This window comes from Sorex araneus, chromosome 4 (assembly GCF_027595985.1).
Source record: "Sorex araneus isolate mSorAra2 chromosome 4, mSorAra2.pri, whole genome shotgun sequence".
In the NCBI taxonomy this organism is placed as follows: domain Eukaryota; kingdom Metazoa; phylum Chordata; class Mammalia; order Eulipotyphla; family Soricidae; genus Sorex; species Sorex araneus.
The window spans coordinates 195,291,993-195,313,349 of NC_073305.1; the positions used below are offsets into that span (position 1 = coordinate 195,291,993).

The window sequence follows — 21,357 nt, forward strand, 5'->3', positions numbered from 1 at the left end:
AAGGTGACTTTGAGGATGATGAGACCATGAGCCAAGGGATGCACCTTTATTATTATTATATTATTTTGGTTTTGGGCCACACTGACAATGCTCAGGGCTTTGTCCTGGCTCTATGTTTAGGAGACACCCCTGGCAGTGCTCTGGGGACCATATATGGGATGCTGTGAATGGAACCTGGGTCGGTCTCATGCAAGCGCCCTCCCTGCTCTGTGTGCTATCTTTCTGGCCCCAGGATGCAGCTTTAGAAGCAAGAAAGGACATGGAGAGGCCGAGTCCCCAAGAGAGCAGAGCCATGCTGGCTACTAGGCTTCAGACCATTATGAACTACTTGGGATTTCTGCCCTCCAGAAATGTCACAGTAGATTTGTGAGTTTTGGGTGTTTTTGGAGCTGCTACAACCCGACCCTCCAGGGCCCAAGGTATCATGCTGTTACCCTCCTTCTCTGCCACAAGATTGGCTTGACAGCCTAGATTTGGAGGTGGAGGGGCCATGCCCAGGGGTACTCAAGGATCACTCCTGGTGGTCCTCAGGGACCATGCCCATTCTGGTTTTCCTTCCAGCTCTCTTAGCTACCCAGCCCCCTGTGCTCTTCTTTCAGACTCTCTGGGGCCAGCAGAACTCTCTGCCCCAGCGTTTCACTGGCCCTTCTTTCTCCCACTCACTCAGGCTCAACAGGCACGGGGTATCCACCTAGGCCTGAAGCTCTGCACGCTTGAGTGGGCGCTGCGGGGCCCAGGCACACGTGTCTGCCTGCGCGGGGCACAGAGTTTTGCGAGATGCAGTCACTCTGCAGGAGGAGGACGGGTGGCGAGGCGACTGGGTGGGCCGCCAGCGGCAGGTGTGGGCAAATTCTCGCTGGCGGTGGAGGGGATGCTGGAACGCTGTGCAAGACACATTAAGGTTTGGGAGGGGACAAGACGGAACAAACACGGGCTCCCCCAAATCACTTCGATGACCACGGGTCAGGTGGCGTAGGGGCCACCACGGGGAACCGACAGAAAGCGGCTGGCTGACCACTGGACGTCCAGGGGGCATTTGTAGCGCCAGGGGGAGGGTGTCTCGGATTCATTCTCCAGGCAATCACAGGCCATTCCCCGCTGCCACAGCTCCATAGCCTCCGCCCGACCTTCAGAGCTAGGCCGAGGAGGACGCGGCGAGCAAGGCCGAGCGGAAGCTCCAGCCGGAGGGCACCGGCCGTCGGGGTCGCGGGCTCCCAGGCCCGAAGTCCGCCCGCGCAGGCGCGCGCGCGCGCGGGGCACGGAGCATGGAGCATGCGCGGCGGCGGCCGGAAGCGCACGAGGGGGCGGGGCCGAGGCCGGCGGGCGCGGGGAAAATGGCGGCGGCGGCGGCGAACGGGACCGGCGGGAGCAGCGGGATGGAGGTGGATGCGGCAGGTAACGGGCCCCGCGGGGGCGGCGGCCGGGGACGCCGCTCGGGCGCGCCGGCCCCCGCCGCGCGCCGCCTCACCCGCTGCCCGTCGCCTCCCCGCAGTGGTTCCCAGCGTGATGGCCTCCGGGGTGACGGGCAGCGTCTCGGTGGCCCTGCACCCGCTCGTCATCCTCAACATCTCGGACCACTGGATCCGCATGCGCTCGCAGGAGGGCCGGCCCGTGCAGGGTAGGCCTCCGCCGACCCCCGCCCGGGCCCGGGCGCCCGCCGACCCCCCGCCCGGGGCGCCCGCGGAGCACGAGGGTCCCTCTCTCCCCTGCAGTGATCGGGGCGCTGATCGGGAAGCAGGAGGGCCGGAATATCGAGGTGATGAACTCCTTTGAGCTGCTGTCCCACACCGTGGAGGAGAAGATCATCATCGACAAGGAATATTATTACACCAAGGAGGAGCAGTGTGAGAGGCCGGGGAGTCGGGGAACGGGAGAGACCGCAGGGAAAGGGCCCCCGATACAGGAGGGAGGCCAGAAGCTAGAAGGGCTGGGTCCTTCTGGGCGGAACCAGAATTGGAGGGGGTGGGAGAAGCCGGTGGGCCGTCCCTGAGTCTGGAGGAAGGGAAGGCTGTTTAGAGAAATCCTCTATTGCTCTGGCCCGGCCTGGGCAGTTAAGCAGGTCTTCAAGGAGCTGGAGTTTCTGGGCTGGTATACCACGGGAGGCCCCCCCGACCCCTCCGACATCCATGTTCACAAGCAGGTACGCGCTGCAGAGTGCCAGGGTGGCAAAGAACATGGGCCCAGGTAGGAGGCAGGTGAGCACTGATGCTTGCATCCATCGGCCCGCCTCCCTAGGTGTGTGAGATCATCGAGAGCCCGCTGTTCCTCAAGCTGAACCCCATGACCAAGCACACGGATGTGAGTGACGCTGAGCCCGTGCCTCTGTCCTGGCTGGGCTCACAGCTCCTAGGTTGTCATTGTGGTGGGCACTGTCCCTCCCCGACTCCCGCCTCACTGCATCGCGTCACTGGGGAGAGGAGACAGGCTGGGGAAGGCCCGAGCAGGCCGGCAGGTATCCTGAGCCCCGCTGTGTGCCTTCTCCTTCCAGCTGCCCGTGAGCGTGTTCGAGTCGGTCATTGACATCATCAACGGAGAGGTAATGCCCTGCCCTGCAGGCCACACCCTGTGCGGGGGGTCCTGCTTTTCACGTCCCCGTATGCCCCTTAGGCCACCATGCTGTTTGCAGAGTTGACCTACACTCTGGCCACGGAGGAGGCGGAGCGTATTGGGGTGGACCACGTGGCGCGGATGACAGCCACAGGCAGTGGAGAAAATTCTACAGGTACAGCGGCCAAAGGGGCTACCTCAGAAGTTGGGGGCAGGGAGCGATAGCACAGCTCGAGGGCTTGCTACCTTGCACATAGCCAAGCTGGGTTCGATCCTTGGCATCCTCTGTGGTTCCCCAAGCACCACCAGGGTAATTCCTGAGCGCCGAGCCAAGGGTAACCTGGTATAGCTTGGTATGGTCCAAATCCCTCCCCCCCACCATACAGAAGTTGGGGTGGTGACTGCGGGGGGGGCCCCCCCTTGCCCTCCCACAGTGGCCGAGCACCTGATTGCACAGCACAGTGCCATTAAGATGCTGCACAGCCGTGTCAAGCTCATCCTGGAGTATGTCAAGGCCTCAGAAGCAGGTAGGACATCTGTCCCCACAAGCTCCCTTCCCTCCTGGGGACCAGCAGCCTCGTTCACAGCCCTTCTCTAACTCCAGGCGAGGTCCCCTTTAATCATGAGATCCTGCGGGAGGCTTATGCGCTGTGCCACTGCCTCCCGGTACTGAGCACGGACAAGTTCAAGACAGACTTTTATGACGTGAGTGGAAACCCAGGGCGGGGAGGTGGGACTCATCTGTCCCCTGGTTGTGTTGAGGGACCAGGACCTCCTGGGGAACTGCTTTCTGTTCTCCCACTAGCAATGCAACGACGTGGGGCTCATGGCCTACCTTGGCACCATCACCAAAACATGCAACACCATGAACCAGTTCGTGAACAAGTTCAACGTCCTATATGACCGACAAGGCATTGGCAGACGGATGCGGGGCCTCTTCTTCTGAGGCTACTTGAAGGACGGTGCCTGGGGTGTGGACAGCTGGCTGAGGGATAGGGTAACTTCCTCTAGAGAAACCTGTGTATTAATAAAGGGAAGCAGCCCCAGCACCCCGTCCAGTGGCTGTGTCCTGTGTGGTCAGAAGCTGGATCTCCAGGAAGCTCCTCTAAACCAGAGCCCCTTGTCAATACCCTGCAGTGATCAGGCGTCCACTGCCTGCTGGACACTGCATATGCGCAGGCACAGAGCTTCCTGTGTCTACCCAATACTCAGCACATGCAGATCCCAGTGTTGAGGGAGAGACAGTGCTTGGATGTGCAGTGTGCTTGTGACTGGATCACACCTGAGGTGCCTGTGGGCCTGGGGCCTCTCCAGTGGGAAACAGTAATGAAGTCTGACAGTGGGGTTGGAGTGAGGCCACACGGCGCGGTTCACACATTTTATTAGCAAAGTATAAGAAGTGCAACTTGTGGGAAAGGAGGTGCCCTGTGCCCTTCCCCTGTGTCCCCAGCATCGCGATCAGACAAACGTGATTCGTGTTCGGGCGTTGTTGACCTGCCAGACGTTTAATTCCTCGTACTCATCCAGGGCTGCCTGGAACTGGGCGGGCGTGAAACCCCGCGAGATGCAGCGCTGCTCTGCCTCCGAGAAGCGGACGCTGGAGCCCTGGGAGACCAGCTCCCGGACGGTGGCGAAGATCACGTCTGCTGGCCTCTGAGTCCTGGAGGGAGAAAGCGAGGGGGTGGCATCAGGGCACACACACCAAACCTGGCCAGTGGTGGAATCCCCAGGCCAGGACACTGCCAGGCCCACTCACCTGGCCACCTGCCCCCTGTCAGCCAGGAGTGAGTCCTTGGACATCTCCATAAGCCTGATGGCCTCGTTGACATCCTCCTTCTCCACCGTGTCCACCATCCGCAGCCGCGCCTATGGGGGTGGAGGAAAAGGGGGACAGAGCTGGGGAAGGCAGCCAAGTCAGGGTTACCTGTGCAGCTGTCTAGCTGGGCGGCCTGCAGCCACCTACTCAGAGGGGAGGCCCCACCCCCACCCCACCATCCGCAGCGTGGGGCCGGCACTGTCAGACCGAGACAAGTGCAATGCCCAGGGCAGCGTCCAGCAATTGCCCAAGTCTCCGCCTCTCAACACTGGCCAGTCCCGGTGTTCAGCTGTCCTGGCGAGACCGGGCTCTTGTCAACTCCTCTGGGCGCCCGGGTGGGCCGCGGTGGTGTCCCCGGGGCTCGGGAAGTGCTAGCTCAGCAGTAGGTCAGGCAATCACACTACCTGCACGAACAGCACTTTGGAGCCCGCGGGACTGAGGGGACGCTTCTAACACAGGCCCGGGACGTATGAGCGGTGGGCCGGTGCGGGCGCTGGGCGTGCCCTGCCGGAGCAGCAAGTACCCACAGTGCGGTAGCCCAGACACACTATCTGCACTGTCAGCACTTTAGCACCGGCAGGGCCAGAGGCGGCGGCGGCAGGAGACCGAGGGGGCCCCCACCCAACAGGCTGACCGCCAGCACCCCCTGCCTGGCACTCACCAGTGCTGTGGACAGCCGCAGGATGGCCAGCAGCGTCCGGGCTGACGTGTAGGTGGCATCCTTGCTGGCCCAGGCCTCACGCCGCATCTCCACGTAGGCAGCCGTGATGTAGTCGGCCAGGGACTCGGGCACCGCGGGCTGCTTCTCCCGGCACATGGCGATGTACCGCCTGCAGGGGGACAGGCAACATGGGCCAGGGAAAGGACACATCCCAGGAGCAGCCCTCGGGGGGCCTGGCCACCCCTTTAGATTTCCCCAAGTGCAAGCTCTACATTCCCTTCTCAGGAAAACGGCTTCGTTGCAAATACTACACGGCCTGTCCTGAGCTGGCCTTGCGCAGGGACCAAGCCAGGTTCAGTCCCCCTGTATACCTGCTCCCCTGAGCAGTGCTGGCGTGACCCCAGACAAGACAGGGTGACAGGAGAAACTTGGTCCTCAAACAGTGCTGCCTTCCAGAGTGTGGGGAGTGGGAGAGACCTGGTATCTGGGCCACCTGCCTCTCTCAGGAGATGTGTCTGCAAGGGGCACCTAGACTGACCCCGCACGAGGCCTGGTGGGGGGCGGGGAACCACGGGAGACGGAAGCCCCTCCAGCCCTACCTCATGAGCTTCATGTCCAGGGGTTCAAACTGGGCGGGGGGCTGCCGATTGTGCTGGTGCACGTAGGTGATGTGCTGCGCCAGCCTGCAGGTACAAGCAGAATCCAGGCGGTCTCAGCAGAGCTGCCACCGTGCGGCCCCGGCTGCTCTGGTCTCCCCACCACCCCGCGGGTACGGACCGCAAGTCATTGTCTTGGTCTGGCCGGTCCTGGATGAGCCAGAGCAGGTCAAACCGGGACAGCAGGGCGGCGGGGAGCTGGATGTTTTGCTCCAGGCTGCGGCGAGGGTTGTAGCGCCCGTAGGCCGGGTTGGCAGCCGCCAGGATGGAGCAGCGGGCGTTTAGGGTGGTGATGATGCCTGCCTTGGCGATGGAGATGGTCTGCTGCTCCATGACCTCGTGGATGGCTGTGCGGTCGGCCTCAGCCATCTTGTCGAACTCGTCGATGCAGCACACGCCCTGGTCGGCCAGTACCAGGGCGCCACCCTCCAGGGTCACCTCTCCGGTCACCGAGTCCCTGAGCACTGCGGCCGTCAGCCCCACGCCAGAGGAGCCCCGCCCCGTCGTGTACTGGCCTGCAGGATGGGACGAGGGAGAGACAAAGGGAAGACGCGCTCAAGTTCCACAGCATCCACTCCAGCACCCAAGAGGCCACCTCTGTCCCACAGGGCCACTCACTGCGCGGGGCCAGGCGATCGATGTAGGACAGGAGCTGGGACTTGGCCACCCCGGGGTCCCCCATCAGGCAGATGTTGATGTTGCCTGGCAGAAGGAGAGCAGGCTCCTGAGAGGCTGTAATGCGCTGCCAGGCACGCGACCGGCTGAGTTCTGACCCCTTCCTCGTGCCCACTGCACCCAATGCCAATCGTTTTCTGGGCAGCCAAGGAACACCAGGCTGCCACACTCACCCCTGATCTTCATGCCGCGGGGTGACTGGTCCACACCTCCCACCAACAGGAGCAGCAGAGCCTTCTTCACATCCTCGTGCCCGTAGATCTCCGGGGCAATGGACGCCGCCAGCTTCTCATAGAAGTCCTCCTCTGTGGAACAGAGAAGTCGGGAGCATTTCCTCGGGGAGAAGGGAAGGCAGTACACCCCCACTTCCCTGCCTGAGGCCCTCACCTGCGATCTGCCTCAACTCCTCCCTGCTCAGCTCTGTGACGGCCGCCTCGTCGTCATCACTCTTGCTCATCTTCACCACGCGATGGGCTTCCAGGTAGGTTTCCGACAGCAGCCCCTGGAGCGCGTGGGCAGATGGCAGGACACGGATGCAGCTGCCCATCCACGGCCCCTCAGGACTTCCCACAGACCCCCAGCAGTTCTGACGGGTGTGTGTGTGTGTGTGTGTGTGTGTGTGTGTGTGTGTGTGTGTGTGTGTGTGTGTGTGTGTGTGTGTGTGTTGTTTCCTGAGGCCTTACTCCTGCCTCTGCATTCATCGACCTCTTGGTGGGGCTCAGCATCAGGTTGGCTTCCTACAAGGTGAGCATCTTAGCCCCCGCACTACCCCTCTGGCCCCCAAGCCCCGACTTACCTGAACTACCTGGCGGAACCCGGTGCGCAGGATGGGCAGGAAGATGCCAGTGACGCTGACGTGGTCCCCCGGGTTGGCGATCCTGGTGTTCTCGCCCTCCGCCAGCACTGTGATGCTGCGTGGGATGTTTCCTACAGGCACCTGATCACTCTATGGGCGAGTTGTAAGAGAACTGAGCTGGCTTCCCTGGGCACCCCTCTACTCCTCAGTCTCCCTCAGCCCCTACCACTTGGGAGAGTAGGAAAGCCAAGTCTTCCCTTCCTCTACCCAGCCAGGAAGGTCTAGTCAAACCTCCCTCCTCCAACTCTGCCTGTCCTGTGGATTCCCCATGGCTGCCACCTTGCGCTCAGGGCTATACGCGCGCGCACACACAACACTTACATGTTCTTGCATCTTTATCTCCTGGAACTTGATGAACTTAGAGCCGCGCGTCTGCAGATACAGCCGCCCCCCTGAGCGGTTGGTCTGGCACTCCTGGCTTGGGCACATGATCAGGGGCATGAAAGTGGGGGACTGGATCTAGGGCACGAGAAAAAAAAAAAAAAAAAGCAACCAAGGAAAATGAGCCACGAGAGCTAGTGGTGCGAAACATGCCAATCTGTCCAATCCTTCCTGGCAGATCCCGAGAACTATCTGTCATGCTGGCTCTGTGACAGGGGCCCAAGGAAAGGAAGATGGGAGCAGGCACTCCATGCCCTGAAAGGAGGGAAGGCAGAGGCACACTTCCCTGGAGAAGCAGACAGCTCTCCGCCAAGTGAGCCCCCCCCACCCCGCCCGTGGCCTACGTACTGGCTGGTAGGTTTCTGCTCCGCACTGGTCGCAAGTATACGTGGCCACCACCATTCTGGGTTTGACTTCAGAAACGCGTGTGACGATCCCACGAACGGTCACCAATTTCCCCACAGAGTCAGCCCGCACATCCCGGATCACGCGAGGCTTGCTACTGCTTGGGCCTTGGAAGTACAGCTCGCTGAAGGGAGAGGAGGCGTTAGCAAGTGCCAGAGAACACACCCACAATCCAGCCCCCACCCAGACCACTCACAATCTGCGCATGAGCTCAGGAGGGTACTGGTTCTGCGGGTTTCGGGCTGCCCCGGGGTCCCGGGTCCTCTGCTCCATCATCAGCCGGTGCTCGATGTAAACATCCAGGACATCTTTGTTCACCACCTCCAGAGAGGAGGCGATACGGACAATGAGGAACAGGGCACAAAGGGCACAGAAGATACCAGGCAGAAGTTCTTGACCCCATGTGAACACGAGATTAGGCCCGGCCGGAAACCACTCACCTCCCTCTCCTTATACTGAGGCAGCAGCTCCTGCACAGCATCAGCAAAGAGCCGAGAATAGCGCTTGGCGTTCTCGCAAATAGAGTCCACCAGCTCAGGGTCCTCCTCAGCTATGTCATCCAGGTCAATGTACATCGCCACTTGCTCCCGGTGAGCCAGCTGAACCTGTGGTGGCGAAGGGAAAGGTAACAGCGTGGTTGGCCTGGCACAAATAAAGGGCTTGTGCCTGCAAGCCCAGCACTGGAGAGAAAGCAGCACAAAACACACAACACCCAATGCCCCAGCACTCCAACCTCAAAACGCACCCCCAATCACGATGAGCGGGGAAGCACACCCAACATCACCACGTGCTGGGGTGAAGTGACCAGTTCATTTAAGGCAGCCAGATCACCTCACATGGGTCTTTCCCCAACCACTCCACTCACTCACCAATTGGTCCCCATACTTAAACTGCTTTCGGCCAAATTCCTCATCCTTGTAATACTCCTGCAGGAACTTCTTCACCTTTTCTATGAGAGAAATGCAAAATCTTGAGGTTCAGCTATCTCCTGGCCCGCAGACCCTTCTGAGGGAGACCTACAAAGTCCACTTCCACTTAAAATACAAGACTCTAATTTGACCCCACTGCACACGCTCACCTTACTTCTCCCCAAACGTGGACGAACTCCCTCTCCAAGTTGGTTCCGATCTCGGGAATCCTGGCAGCTGGGAGCCTTGCCCAGTGCTCTGTCCTCCCCCAGGAAATTCCCCGTCTCTGCCTTAATTAAACCCCCCAGTCTCCTTTCTCGATGGCTTCCCCGACTAGACAACATACTCAGAATTCAAGGGCCCCCAATTTCCTTCCAGGCGTAGGATTCACCCCTTTCCTCCGGTCCCCTAAACCCCAGTCATCGCGGCGGTCCGCGCCACCTGGCCGGTCCATCTCCCCACCGCTCTCCCGCCACTGCTTCCGCTCTTAGTAAACAAAGAAGCACATGGGCCCAGACACTGCCGCCTCACTGTCCGGGATTCCTCCGCCCAAGGCGGGAGCCCGCCCGGCGATTGGCCAGCGCGTCCAGGGCCACCCCATCCCGCCCGGTCCCCTCCTCTCGCGGGCTCCCGCGAAACCCCCAAATTCCAGGCACGCCCCCACCCTCGGCAGCGCTCTCCCAGGTCCCCGCGCGGAAGGACACTGTTTACACACGACACTCCCTCCCGCGGCGTCGCGCAACTTCCGCCGCCTCCACTTCCGCTTGGAGGTTGGCCGAGAACAGCCAATCGCGGCGCGCAGCGGCTCGGGACGGCCCGCCCCTGTAGCTTCGGCGCGTCTCCGGGGAAGCTGGCGCTCGGCGTCTCCGGGACTGCCGAGGGGCGCGAACTGCGAGCCGACCCGAGGACGGAGAAGTCCTTAGCGTTTTCCGGGGCTCCGGCGTCTCCCAGACGCGCCCCCGCCCATCGGGGGCAACAGCCGGGCTGGTCGCCCCCCCCTACCCCCACGACCCTCGCTCCCTTCCCGTACACGACCCCAAGCTCTTCTCCGGTGTCGGCCTCCAGGTGCACCGTTCATCCAGGTCTCGTCGGCCTCCGCCCGGCCCTGGTCCTGCGCTCCCGGAGGCCCCAGATCCGTCCACTGACCCTCCAACAGGTGGTAGCTAGCATCCTTCCCGCGCAAGCGGCGCCTCGCGGGCACGCAAAGCCCCACCTTTCTCGAGCGCGTAGTCCTTCAGCGCCATGGGTGCCGAAGGCCGTGCGGCAGCAGTTGGTGAGCCGAGAACTCAGGCTCCCGGGACACCACAGCAGCTCCGCGCGGTGGACTGCGGGCGCCCAACCGAAATTGGCGCGAAACGTCGCCTTCACGTGACCGGCGCCGCGGCGTGTGGGCCAATCGGACCCGTTGTCGCTTGTGGGCCAATCAGACCCGCTCGCCCGCCCACGGGCCGCTCGGCTCATCCTGGACCAATCACCGGGCGAGTCCGGGCGGAGTGACGGGCAGGTGGCGCGGGTGTCAGGAGGGAAAGGCGGGGCGGGCGCCGGGTTTCCCGCGGTCTGAGCTGGCGCGGGCGGAGGCGACTCGCTCTTAAAGGGCCAGCCCCCGCGCGTCCTTTTGTTCCGGGGCCGCAGGGCGGGGCAGGCCCTACTTTCTCGGTTTCGGCGTCTCGGCTCCGGATCGACCATGATTTCCCAGTTCTTCATTCTGTCCTCCAAGGGGGACCCGCTCATCTACAAGGACTGTATCCTTGACCCGCGGGCCGGGGTGGGAGACTTGTCCCAGAGCCAGTCTGTGTCCACAGCTCCTTAGCTGTCCTTTCTCCTGGTCAGTCCGCGGGGACAGTGGCGGTCGGGATGTGGCCGAGCTCTTCTACCGGAAGCTGATGGGTCTGCCCGGAGACGAGTCTCCGGTTGTCATGGTAACCGCTGTGGGTAGGGGTGGCGCCTTTTTCCTCCTAGGGTCGTTTCGCAGAAAGCGTCCCTCTGGTGGGTTCTTTCCTCCGAATTTTCTATTTGCTGGAGGTGTGTGTGTGTGTGTGTGTGTGTGTGTGTGTGTGTGTGTGTGTGTGGTGTGTGTGTGTGTGTGTGTGTGTGTGTGTGTACAGGGCCACACCCGCAGTGCTCAGGAAACTGTGTGTGTGTGTGTGTGTGTGTGTGTGTGTGTGTGTGTGTGTGTGTGTGTGTGTACAGGGCCACACCCGCAGTGCTCAGGAAACTGTGGGGCCAGGGATGGAGCCGTGGCTCCCGCGTGCGTGCGACGCTTGGTCAAAGAGTGTGCATTGCCTGAGCACTAGCCCCATCCGCGTGCGGTTCTCAACCCATCTGGCAGGTGTCCCTGTCCACTCCCCCCGGCACCCCGGGAAGCTGGCACTGGACAGCTTTCCTAACTCGCCCAGGCATCCCCCAGGAAAGGGAATAGAAGCTAAAGTGTCTTGGGTCCTTGATCACTCCAGCTCTGGCTAATGCTTTCTGCCTCTGCCCAGCACCATGATGACAGACACTTTATTCACATCCGACACAGCGGCCTCTATTTGGTGGCCACAACCTCAGAAAACGTCTCTCCCTTCAGCCTCCTGGAGCTGCTCTCCCGGTGAGGAGGGGGGCAGGGTGCCTGTGCGCTGGGGTCCCAGGGGGACAAGAGGCATGCTCTGTCCTGTTCGCTCAGGTTGGCCACGTTGCTGGGCGACTACTGTGGCTCCCTGGGCGAGGCGACCATCTCCCGCAACGTGGCTCTTGTGTATGAGCTCCTGGACGAGGTGCTGGTAAGGCCCCCGCTGCCTCGCCCCACCCCCCAGGCCTCCCTTGTAGGGGAGAGGGTCTGAGAACCCTCATCCCCGCCTCCCTTCCCCCGCAGGACTACGGCTACGTGCAGACCACATCCACGGAGATGCTGAGAAACTTCATCCAGGCGGAGGCCGTGGTCAGCAAGCCCTTCAGCCTATTCGACCTCAGCAGCGTGGGCCTGGTCAGCACAGAGGGGGTTGCGGCCGGGAGGCTGGGGGCCAGGCCAGGCTGGACGGGGCAGTGCTGAGCCCGAACTCTCTGATCTTCCAGTTTGGGGCTGAGACGCAGCAGAGCAAAGTGGCGCCCAGCAGTGCTGCGGGCCGCCCCGTCCTGGCCGGGCGCGCTGACCAGGTGAGGGAGGACAGTGACATCGGACATGCTGAGTTTTTCTTTTTGTTCCCTGGAGGGTCTTCCCACCTCCTCTCCATCTGGGCCTCCCTTCCTTTTCCTGGAGTTCCCGCCCCAGGGCCCTCGTGCCTCAGCCGTGCTGCCCTTTTGGGGCCAGTCCACTTCCAAATAAGCCAGTTAGCGCTTCTTTTCTTCAGAGCCAAAAGAACGAGGTGTTCTTGGATGTGGTCGAACGGCTGTCTGTCCTGATAGCGTCTAACGTGAGTGGGGGCACTGGGAAGCATTGGGAGTGTCTGGGGAGGTTCATGACAGGCGTGACCCCCCCCCCATCTCTCGCAGGGGTCACTTCTGAAGGTGGATGTGCAGGGGGAGATCCGACTCAAGAGCTTCCTTCCTGGTGGCTCCGGTGAGCAGCTGCGGGGGTCGGGGCTGGGAGGGTGCCATGCAGCACAGGCCTGGCCCTCAGCTCCTCTCCTCCCACAGAGATGCGCATCGGCTTGACGGAAGAATTCTGCGTGGGAAAGTCAGAGCTGAGAGGTGAGCGGAAGTGAGGGTGTCCTCCCCAGGGCCAGCTCCTTGTCAGCCTGCACCCCAGGGACCCAGCTCTCCTTCCGGTCCCTAGGCTACGGCCCAGGGATCCGAGTGGATGAGGTGTCATTCCACAGTTCCGTGCACCTCGAGGAGTTCGAGTCTCATCGGATTCTCCGCCTGCAGCCCCCGCAGGGCGAGGTCAGGAGCACGCCGGAGGATCAGTTCACTATGGGAAGGGGGCCGTGGGGTGGGAGGCCACAGTGTCCCCCGTTGCTTTTTGGTCGCAGCTGACGGTGATGCGGTATCAGCTCTCGGATGACCTCCCGTCCCCGCTCCCCTTCCGCCTCTTCCCATCTGTGCAGTGGGACCGAGGCTCGGGCAGGTGAGCCCCAGCCAGACCCACACACTCCCCGGGCTTGAGGTGGTGGGCGGAGGGAAGAGCGTCCAGATGAGAGAGGCCCCTCTCCCCCCCCCCCCACGCCGGGCTGGTCTAGTGGCATTGGCTGGCCCCAGCCCAGCTGGAGGCCGAGGCTGAGCGCTCGTTATCCGCTGCTCCCAGGCTCCAGGTGTATCTGAAGTTACGCTGTGACCTGCCAGCCAAGAGGTAAGAGGGAGGAGCCGCCTCGCTCAGCCGCTCGAGCTTAACCAGGCCGGGGCACGGGGGCTCCGGGAAGGGCTGACCCGCTTCCTTCCTTGCAGCCAGGCCCTCAACGTCAGGCTGCACCTTCCCGTGCCTCGTGGGGTCATCAGGTCAGTGTTGGCGAGCCCGGCCGACCCCGGGAGGGCAGTGGGGCTGGGGTGGCCTGAACCCAGCACCACCCCTTGCCCCCCAGCCTGTCCCAGGAGCTGAGCAGCCCAGAGCAGAGGGCGGAGCTGGGGGAGGGCGCACTGCACTGGGACCTGCCTCGAGTGCAAGGAGGCTCTCAGCTGTCCGGCCTTTTCCAGGTAGGGGACTGTCAAGCCCTGCCTGGCCCCTGCTCCTGTCTCCTTCTTCCTGCCATGGCTACAGCAGGTCCCCCATCCATTTGCTCCTCAGATGGACGTGCCGGCTCTGCCCGGGCCTCCAGGTGCCGGCCCCTCCACCTCGGCGCCCCCTCTGGGACTGGGCCCGGCCAGCCTGTCCTTCGAGCTCCCGAGGCACACATGCTCCGGCCTGCAGGTGCGCTTCCTCAGGCTGGCCTCACGCCAGTGTGGCCAGGCCGGCCCGCACAAGTGGGTTCGGCACCTGAGCCACAGTGACGCCTACGTCATCCGCATCTGACGCAGCCTGGTCTGGCTGGAAGGGGCCGGGCTTCCTGCTCCCATGGCGTTTGAGGAAAGATGGGGTGACCCACGACGTACAAATGGAACTTTTATTCCTCGGAATTGGCTGTACAGTGTCTAAAAAGTAACGTGGGGAAGCAGCGGCGCCTTCGCTCCCACGCAGCGCAGGGTCAAGGTGCGGGCGGGGGGGAGCCATTGGCCTTTGGAGTCCCAGGTGCTGTCGGGGGGCTCTCCCCTGCCTCCTGCTTACCCCCACAGAGGGTGCTTCCCCCCAGTGGGGATAGGGCTGAGGCCGGGGCGGGGGACGGGTGCGAGACGGGCCCTTTGCCCTCGCCAGTGGTGGGGAGCGAGACCACGATGTACTTCTGGACGCTGCCGGGCCCAGAGGGGGCGGTGCTGGGGGGCGCCGAGGTGGCGGTGGAGACCAGTTTCACGATGGGCTGCACACTGGGGACTGTGGTGGTGACGGGGGATGTGGTGGTGGAGCCAGAGCCGGGGGCCGAGGTGCTGAGGGACAGGACCTGGGGGCAGGCCAGGCTGAGCCGACTGCATGGCCCTCCTGCACCCATCCGTGAGGAACGTGGGGGGCTGCCTGCCCACTGCCCCCCTGCCCCGCTCTGAGCTAACAGCGCCCCCCGGCTTCGAGCCGGGGCCTCACAGACCTGCTGGGTGGACGAGGCACTGGAGGACGAGGACATGACGATGAACTTGGTGGGAGGCGGGGATGGCTGCGGCGGGGCGGCAGCTCGTGCCGACACCAGCGTCTGCATGGGCAGCGCGATGGAGCCGGGGACCTTGAGCAAACCAGGGGTGCGAGGGCCAGTCTGGGGGGCCTGAGAGAGGGTGAGCGTGGGCCGCGGCTGCAGGCAGAGAGCGAGAGGTCAGCGTCTTGGGGAGCAGTCGGTGCCCTGTGACCCTTGCTGGCTTCCTGACCCCGCCACTGACCTGTGTGATGGTCAGTGTGGTCCTGTTGACCTGCTGTGCCTGCAGCGCCGCCTGGGCCCGGGCCTTGACCACGTGTGAGCAGAGGAGCGGCCCGAGGGACCCAAATTCGGCGCGGTAGGCGTCCTGATTGTCGGGTGGTGGCCGCAGCTTTGCCAAGACCGGGGCACAGTGTTTCTGTGGAGAATCGGGCGAGGGAGAGCAGTGGCTTAGAAGTGTGACAGGGAAGAAGGGGTGCCGAGGGAGAAGCCGGGGATGGCCTGCCGAGGGCGGCTCCTCCTGCCCGTGCAGCCCTGCCCTCGGTGTGAGGAATCCCAGGGCTGGAGCCACAGCAGCAGGGAAGGCGCTGGTCTGCACTGGTTTCCAGCCCTGATACCACAGATTGTCCCCTGGGGGAGACCTGAGTACCACTGGGTGTGACCCCAAAAGCAGCCAACAAACGGAAACACTGCAGGACAGGAACGTGCTGGGAGGCTGCAGCATCTAAGGCCGCTGGCCCAGCTTACGGTGGGCCAGAGCGAGGGGTGGGGGCAGCGGCCTCCAAAGCTGCAGGCTAGGGGATACCTTACGTCTTAGTCACCCCTCTGGGCCTCAGTCCATGAGCGCAGGAGGCAGGGATGGAATAAACATGCCCCATGCTTGCTCTGCTGTGCCCGAGTGTGCGTTTGGGAGGGGTGGGGAGGGGGTTCGGGGCTCCGGTCACCAGGAGGAGGCTCTGCACATGGTCGGCGCCGATGCGGTCGATGTTGCTGAGCACCGGGCCGTCGAGTACCGCACGGATCCGCTCCCCCTCCTGCTGCAGCCGCGGCAGGATGAGGGTCTTGATTACCTGCGGGAGGAAGGAGAAGCCGGGCCCCGGGTCACTACGGGCTCTGCTGCCCGGGGGGCTGCCCTCCCCCTGCTGGCTGGGGGTCTAACGTCATGTCCCAGCTCGGCCAGGCCTGCGATGGAGCCGTAACGCGTGGTCCACGGGGTCTTCTCATCCACCCAGCTCTGCGAGGGCGAGAAAGGAAAGCCCAGTGAGGGGAGCCGCGTGCAAAGGGCCGGGTCGCCCTCCACGCCGGTCCCCGCCCTGGCCACCTTGGTGAAGGTCTTGGTGATGCGTGACTGGATGTTGTTGGTGGTGGTGCTGAAGTGCTTGCAGATCTGGGCCACCAGGCGGGCGGCAAAGTCGCGCAGCGCCCAGTGGTTGTCCACATCGGGCCGCAGGCACAGCTGTCTGCTCACAATGCACGTCATCACGGCCGGGATGAGCTCATGCACCTGAGGGAGACAGAGCCGGTGGGCTCGCCAGCACCCCGAGGCTGGGCCGGGCGGCAGGGCAGGACGACGGGCAGAGCACGCACGTATTTTTCCAGGTACAGAGTGGGGTTGTCCATCAGTGCCTTGACCATGCGCATCAGGTAGATGAGCAGTGCCAGGTTGTTCTGTACCACGTTCACGCGGACCTGCGGGGCGCAGAGCTGTGAGACTCCCTCTAGTGGGGAGGGGCTTCCCCGACTCCCCTCTACAGCCCCCCGAATGCCTCTCACCCCCTCGGAGATAAAGGTGCTGAACCGCGGGAGCATCTGGTAGAGCCCGGGGTCGGTGGCGATGCTCTGCAGAGCTTCCTGCAGGAGGGGCAGCGGGTGAGGCGGGAAGGCGCCCTGGGAAGGGCGTGGGGGGCTCTGGGACAGGCCTCACCGCTCGCTTGGCCTCACACGACCCCACACAGGCCTCGGTGATCTCCTTGTAGTACAGCTGCTGCTCCACGGACAGCTCGTGGATGCTGCGGGGCTTGAGGCGCAGAGGGGCGCCCTCTAGCAGGGGTGGCGCCTTCTTCTCCTTCCCTGTGGGAGGAAGAAAGCTCCAGAAGAGGCCTGACACCACTCCTTGCCCCTCGCCAGGGAGATGTGCTTCCACTTCTCAAATGAGCACCAGGGATGAGTGCAGCCGGACTGACCTTTGCTGTCGGCTGGGGCAGCCCCCTGGCCTTTGCCTTTCAGGGGCCCGTCTTCCTCCTGGCCCGGCTTGGCCGACTTCAGGGGTTCTGTGGCCTCAGCCTTCTGCTGCTCTTTGGGAGCTGGTGGTACGAGAGAGGAAAAAGGGTGAGGGGTGCAGCTGGCCCCAGCAAGGTCGGCCGAGGGGGAGCCAGCGGGTGGGCTGGGCTGGGGCATGGCACGGCCTACCTGGAGGTGGGTTCTCAGGGATGGCAGGTTGGCAGCCTTCAATGCTCAGCCAGTGAGCTGCAGGAGGGGCAGTGTGAGACAGACCTGGCCCCGTGTGCGTCCACACCCTGCCACCCACCCGGGGGCAGGCAGGGGGACTCCTCCCCCAGCTATGTGTCTCCGCTGCGCCCCCAACACCTTTGAGACAGACGTCCAGGGGCACCCGGGGTAGAGGTGTGTTGATAATGTCGCTCAGATCCACTTCCTTCTCCTCGTAGAAGTAGAGTTCCCGTCCCCCGCCGGAGGCGAAGCGGAAGGGAATGAATTCCTGGGCATGGAAGCCATACAGCGGCTGCGGGGCGAGGGGAGAAGGAGACCGCTCAGCTTCAAGGGTCCCCTGGGAGGGACCAGAGGGGCCCAAGCTCAGCACCCCACATCCCCCACACCTCGACATTCTTCAGCTTTAAGGCATAGTCGATGTCGCTGGTGCTCAGCTTCTGCCGCTTCCCCATGTGCATGAACTTCAAGGCGTCCTGGGGGGGAGGGGAAGGGCAGCGTTACCAGCACCTGGAGGCTCCAGTAGTATGGCCACTGCCCACCCTGGAGCTAGGCTGCGGCGCGGCTCACCTGGGCAATCTCCTTGATGCGGTAGCTGACCTCGTCCGTCAGCAACTGGCACGTGTCCTCCTGGATCTGGGCAATGCCCATGGACTCAGCCACCACCTTCATCGACTCGGATGGCAGCACCGTGTTGCTGAGTTTCAGCTTCTTCTCCTCAGCCATCCTGCAGCTGCTCCTGCCCTCCCTGCAGGGTGCTGTGGGGGGGTGAGCAGATGGAGAGCCTGCGGGGTGGGGGGATCGGGAGAGAACAGACAGGAACATGAGCTGGGAAAACAGGGGGCCCAAACAGACGCTGTCACTTATCCCTGGGGCCGGATGGTCACTGTCCACTGCAGGGAGCCCTGGCTGTCTGCGGGGTGAGCTGAACCAGGGCCAGCAGTCATAGCCTGTCCCTTGAGTGAAGTCCTGCCGTTGGGGCTCTTTGTAAATGTTGAAATGGCCCTTCTTTTTTCTTCTTTTTTTTTTTCTGCTTTTGGGGGTCACACCCGCCAATGCTCAGGAGTTACTCCTGGCTCTGCACTCAGGAATTACTCCTGGTGGTGCTCGAGGGACCATATGGGATGCTGGGAATCGAACCCAGGTTGGCCCTGTGCAAGGCAAACACCCTACCCGCTGTCCTATCGTTCAGCCCCATGGAAAAGGCTCTTCTAAGTCATGCATACACACCTTTCACTCTTTTTTTTTTTTTTATGCTTTTTGGGTCACACCTGGCGATGCACAGGGGTTACTCCTGGCTCTGCACTCAGGAATCACTCCTGGCAGTGCTCAGGGGACCATATGGGATGCTGGGAATCGAACTGGGGTTGACTGCATGCAAGGCAAACGCTCTACCCACTGTGCTACTGCTCCAGCCCCACCTTTGGCTCTCTTGCCCCTTCTTACAAAATAACGATTAAACACTCCCACCCCAGGGTCAAAGCTAGTACAGCGGGTGGAGAGTTTGCCTGGGACACAGTCAACCCAGGTTTGATCCCCAGCACCCAATGTGGGCCCTTGAGCCTACCAGGAGTGATCCCTGAGCTCAGAGGATTAAACCCTGAGCACTGCCAGGTGTGACCTAATAACCAACCAACCATCCAACCAAAAAAATATTCCTACTCTGAACCTGCGCTCCCCAATCCAACTGAGCTCACGAAACAGAAACAAAACCCCCAGCCCACCCAATTCTCACTATTTAAAAATTTTGTGTGTCACACTAGCAGTGCTCAGGGGCTACACTTAGCTCAGCACTTGGGGCTCCCAGCAAGGCCCATCTGTCCTTCTCTCCTCTGGGCCCTCAGGAGAGCACCGTCCCAACACCCAAGAGCAGCTGGCACATTCCCCCAGCCCCATGCTCCGACTTCTGGTCACTGCCCTCAGCAACTTCAGCTTCTCCTATCTCCCAGACTCAGCCTCCATCAACCCATTGCCCCAGTCAGCCCACAAAAGGCAACTGTTTCTCCAGTCCTGAAATACTTAGGGTACAGACACGTTCAGCCTGTGGGGGAGTGAGAGGTTCAACGTGTAGGATCTTGACACCACTGGGCCACAGGAAGTATGCCCATCACAAGAGGACACGGAATGATTCTGTCAGATGGACACATAGGGATTCCAATGGTGGCTGCAGGGGTTGGGATGAGTCACAACATAAAGGTAGGAATTTCAGCCCTGTGACACATGTTCTGGAACCGGAGGGCGCTGATGATTGCCCCTATGTGAAGGAACTTATGTCACCACAATTATGTCTATGTCACTTATGTCACCACATCTATGTCACCACAATTAAAAAGTGTGTGTATATAAAAGTTTTTCTCATTCCACCTGCTTTCTAAGCTATCTGCCTCTTTGCAATAAGAATCCGAATTGTCTGAGCGCTTGGTATTCTCTTCTGAGCTGACTCCACTCAGGGCTGGCAGCCACTGGCTGGTGAAGGGCACTGATGACTCCACGTTGCCGAATCCGAGGTCCATTCTTTGCTCTCAACTTACTTGAAGTTTTAGCGAGATACAGGCCAGCTGACCATGCACTTGCTCCTGGATTCTCTTCACTCTGCTGCCCACCCTTCTCTGGGGGGTTTCCTCTTCCCTGCCCACTGTCTCTCCGATCCTGGCTCATCTTGCACCCTAATGCAGTGGGTTGCTGGCTGTTAGTGGTCATCTACGCCGCTTCTCTTGGTGACCTTAGCCACCCACAGCTTCCCATCTCTGCTAAGGCCGACGGAGGGCCAAATTCAGCCCTGAAACTCCTTGGATGCCAGACTGTCAACTCCACGTCTCCACAAACATCCGACTTCAGGCTTTCCCAGCTTCTTGCTCTGGCCTTGGCTTTGCTCCTCTTCCCAGCACCGATGACACCTGCCGGGTCTCCTGCACCCTTGCTGCTTAGCGGGAAGCTTATCCAAGTACCCTGGGTCCCTGCCTGGCTGCCCTCGTTCCTGGCCCCTACCCCCAGCGTAGCACCTTGAGTGATTCTCAAGGCAGAATTAGGTTGAGCCTGTGTCTCTGCTCAGCTCAGCACCTTGCTTTGGCCCAGGAGAAAACTCAGTTTTTCCGCAGGTCTATTCGTGGTCTTACCATTTACCCCTTTGCTTCCTTCTTCGCCTCCAACCAGCTGCCCTCTCCTCCCTGCTGTTCACACCCGCTGCACTCTTGCTTTTATGGTTTCTATGGTCCCCTGTGCCTGAACCATCGTTCCCAGATGCCCACTTGGCCGATCTACCCCACGCCACCCCCCTCTCTCGACGCTGCTCCCCTCCCTGTGTCTGCGCCCCCAACCCACAGTACCTAATAACGAATCGATCAGTTATCCCTCGTCATCAGATCTGTTCACCCCGCGCTTTCCAGGGCCCAGACTGGGCGGATCCCTTGGGGACAAATGCGTGTGGGAATGAACGGACGCGTTACAGGGCTTGGCGGCGAGGGGCCTGACAAGTTGCCGCCGTCTCCATCCGAACTTGGAGGCGACCGAGTGGCCAGGAGTGGTGTCCGCGCTGGACGCTCGTCCGGGAAGCTTAACGTTCCGTGCGTCCGAGTGACGGGGCCGACGGGTCGGGCGGCAGAGGGGGCAGAGGGGGCCGAGAGGCCCGAGGACAATGTGGTTCTTCTCAGAGCATCGCAGGGGTCCACCCCCGCGCTGGGACGCCTTATCTGAGGGGGACACGTTGACTCCGCGGGGACTCGGTGCCGGGCGCCGGGTGCGACGCACAGAGGTCGCGCTCCAGTCCCCGGAGAACTCCTACCGACCCTTCAAAGCCTTCCGCCGTCACGGCTCCGGACACACGCCGCGGCCGCGGGCCCCCCTCAGGCCAGCGGCGTCGGCAGCAAGTCTTCCCCTTGCAGGGGGGACCGGCGCTAGATCCGGGGCTTCCCGAGCCGGGGAGAGGGCCGGGGGTCTCCCGGCCAGAGGGGCGGCGGGAAAGAAGGCGCCGGAGAGCCCCGCGCCCCTGCGAACATCCCTCCGGGGCGAGCACGCGCACCCCGGGGCCCCCACGCGCGCGGACACACCACCGACCGTCCTCTTCCCGGTCCCCACACGAGCCCTTCCGGGCCTCTCGTCCCGGGCACCCCTCAGACCCGCCCCGGCAGCCGGGCGCCCCGCGCAGAAAAAGTCTCACCGCCGCCAAAGCGCCGCTCAGCCGGCGCTCGGCGCCATGTTGGCCCCGCCCCCTCCGCGCAGGTCCTGGCAGGGACCGCGGGACGCTCGCCGCCTCGCCCCGAGCGGGAACCTTCCCCCCCAGCCCGATGCCTGCAGTGACACAATAAGAGGCGTTTCTGAGTCTACTTGTGAGGAGCACGGGCTCTTGTTCGAATCGCTTCTATTTATTCCTTCTCTACCCAG

General features: G+C 62.3%; 4 protein-coding genes across 12 annotated transcripts; 2 read left to right on the forward strand and 2 right to left on the reverse strand.

Moving 5' to 3' along the window:
- Window positions 1–1,237: 1,237 nt before the first annotated feature.
- COPS6 (COP9 signalosome subunit 6) lies at window positions 1,238–3,596 on the forward strand. The gene is made up of 10 exons (XM_055135947.1): window positions 1,238–1,395; window positions 1,493–1,618; window positions 1,713–1,844; window positions 2,052–2,140; window positions 2,236–2,298; window positions 2,489–2,536; window positions 2,608–2,722; window positions 2,982–3,074; window positions 3,152–3,252; window positions 3,353–3,596. The coding sequence occupies exons 1-10, from the start codon at window positions 1,266–1,268 to the stop codon at window positions 3,491–3,493; spliced, it is 1,038 nt and encodes a 345-aa protein (XP_054991922.1). The 5' UTR covers window positions 1,238–1,265; the 3' UTR covers window positions 3,494–3,596.
- A 306-nt stretch (window positions 3,597–3,902) lies between these two features.
- On the reverse strand, window positions 3,903–10,299 carry MCM7 (minichromosome maintenance complex component 7). Of its 3 annotated transcripts, none has more exons than XM_012934705.2 (15): window positions 10,119–10,299; window positions 8,867–8,946; window positions 8,438–8,602; window positions 8,194–8,318; window positions 7,941–8,121; window positions 7,533–7,670; window positions 7,152–7,301; window positions 6,743–6,857; window positions 6,529–6,660; window positions 6,299–6,382; window positions 5,802–6,195; window positions 5,624–5,707; window positions 5,025–5,193; window positions 4,304–4,413; window positions 3,903–4,207 (listed from the first exon to the last, which is right to left on the reverse strand). In XM_012934705.2, the coding sequence occupies exons 1-15, from the start codon at window positions 10,147–10,149 to the stop codon at window positions 4,006–4,008; spliced, it is 2,160 nt and encodes a 719-aa protein (XP_012790159.2). In that variant the 5' UTR covers window positions 10,150–10,299; the 3' UTR covers window positions 3,903–4,005. The 3 variants fall into 3 exon arrangements, with proteins under 3 accessions (XP_012790159.2, XP_054990854.1, XP_054990855.1); XM_055134879.1 differs by lacking the exon at window positions 10,119–10,299 and adding an exon at window positions 9,076–9,898 and having other exon boundaries at window positions 8,867–8,941; XM_055134880.1 differs by lacking the exon at window positions 10,119–10,299 and adding an exon at window positions 9,076–9,214.
- A 139-nt stretch (window positions 10,300–10,438) lies between these two features.
- AP4M1 (adaptor related protein complex 4 subunit mu 1) lies at window positions 10,439–13,979 on the forward strand. 2 transcript variants are annotated; one of them, XM_004617319.2, is made up of 15 exons: window positions 10,439–10,647; window positions 10,736–10,824; window positions 11,389–11,495; window positions 11,571–11,667; window positions 11,760–11,870; window positions 11,960–12,040; window positions 12,235–12,297; window positions 12,377–12,443; window positions 12,521–12,574; window positions 12,660–12,766; window positions 12,856–12,950; window positions 13,128–13,172; window positions 13,268–13,318; window positions 13,402–13,513; window positions 13,605–13,979. In XM_004617319.2, exons 1-15 carry the CDS (start codon window positions 10,590–10,592, stop codon window positions 13,827–13,829), a joined length of 1,362 nt encoding a protein of 453 aa, XP_004617376.1. In that variant the 5' UTR covers window positions 10,439–10,589; the 3' UTR covers window positions 13,830–13,979. The 2 variants fall into 2 exon arrangements, with proteins under 2 accessions (XP_004617376.1, XP_054990856.1); XM_055134881.1 differs by lacking the exon at window positions 10,736–10,824 and having other exon boundaries at window positions 11,359–11,495.
- On the reverse strand, window positions 13,907–21,258 carry TAF6 (TATA-box binding protein associated factor 6). 6 transcript variants are annotated; one of them, XM_055134874.1, is made up of 15 exons: window positions 19,509–20,202; window positions 17,548–17,762; window positions 17,367–17,453; window positions 17,119–17,272; window positions 16,942–16,998; window positions 16,716–16,835; window positions 16,457–16,602; window positions 16,306–16,383; window positions 16,120–16,221; window positions 15,854–16,036; window positions 15,692–15,766; window positions 15,477–15,602; window positions 14,777–14,950; window positions 14,494–14,691; window positions 13,907–14,352 (listed from the first exon to the last, which is right to left on the reverse strand). In XM_055134874.1, exons 1-15 carry the CDS (start codon window positions 19,675–19,677, stop codon window positions 14,002–14,004), a joined length of 2,235 nt encoding a protein of 744 aa, XP_054990849.1. In that variant the 5' UTR covers window positions 19,678–20,202; the 3' UTR covers window positions 13,907–14,001. The 6 variants fall into 6 exon arrangements, with proteins under 6 accessions (XP_054990849.1, XP_054990851.1, XP_054990850.1 ...); XM_055134876.1 differs by lacking the exon at window positions 19,509–20,202 and adding an exon at window positions 21,134–21,258 and having other exon boundaries at window positions 13,907–14,691; XM_055134875.1 differs by lacking the exon at window positions 19,509–20,202 and adding an exon at window positions 20,304–21,195 and having other exon boundaries at window positions 13,907–14,691.
- Between the last annotated feature and the right edge of the window lie 99 nt (window positions 21,259–21,357).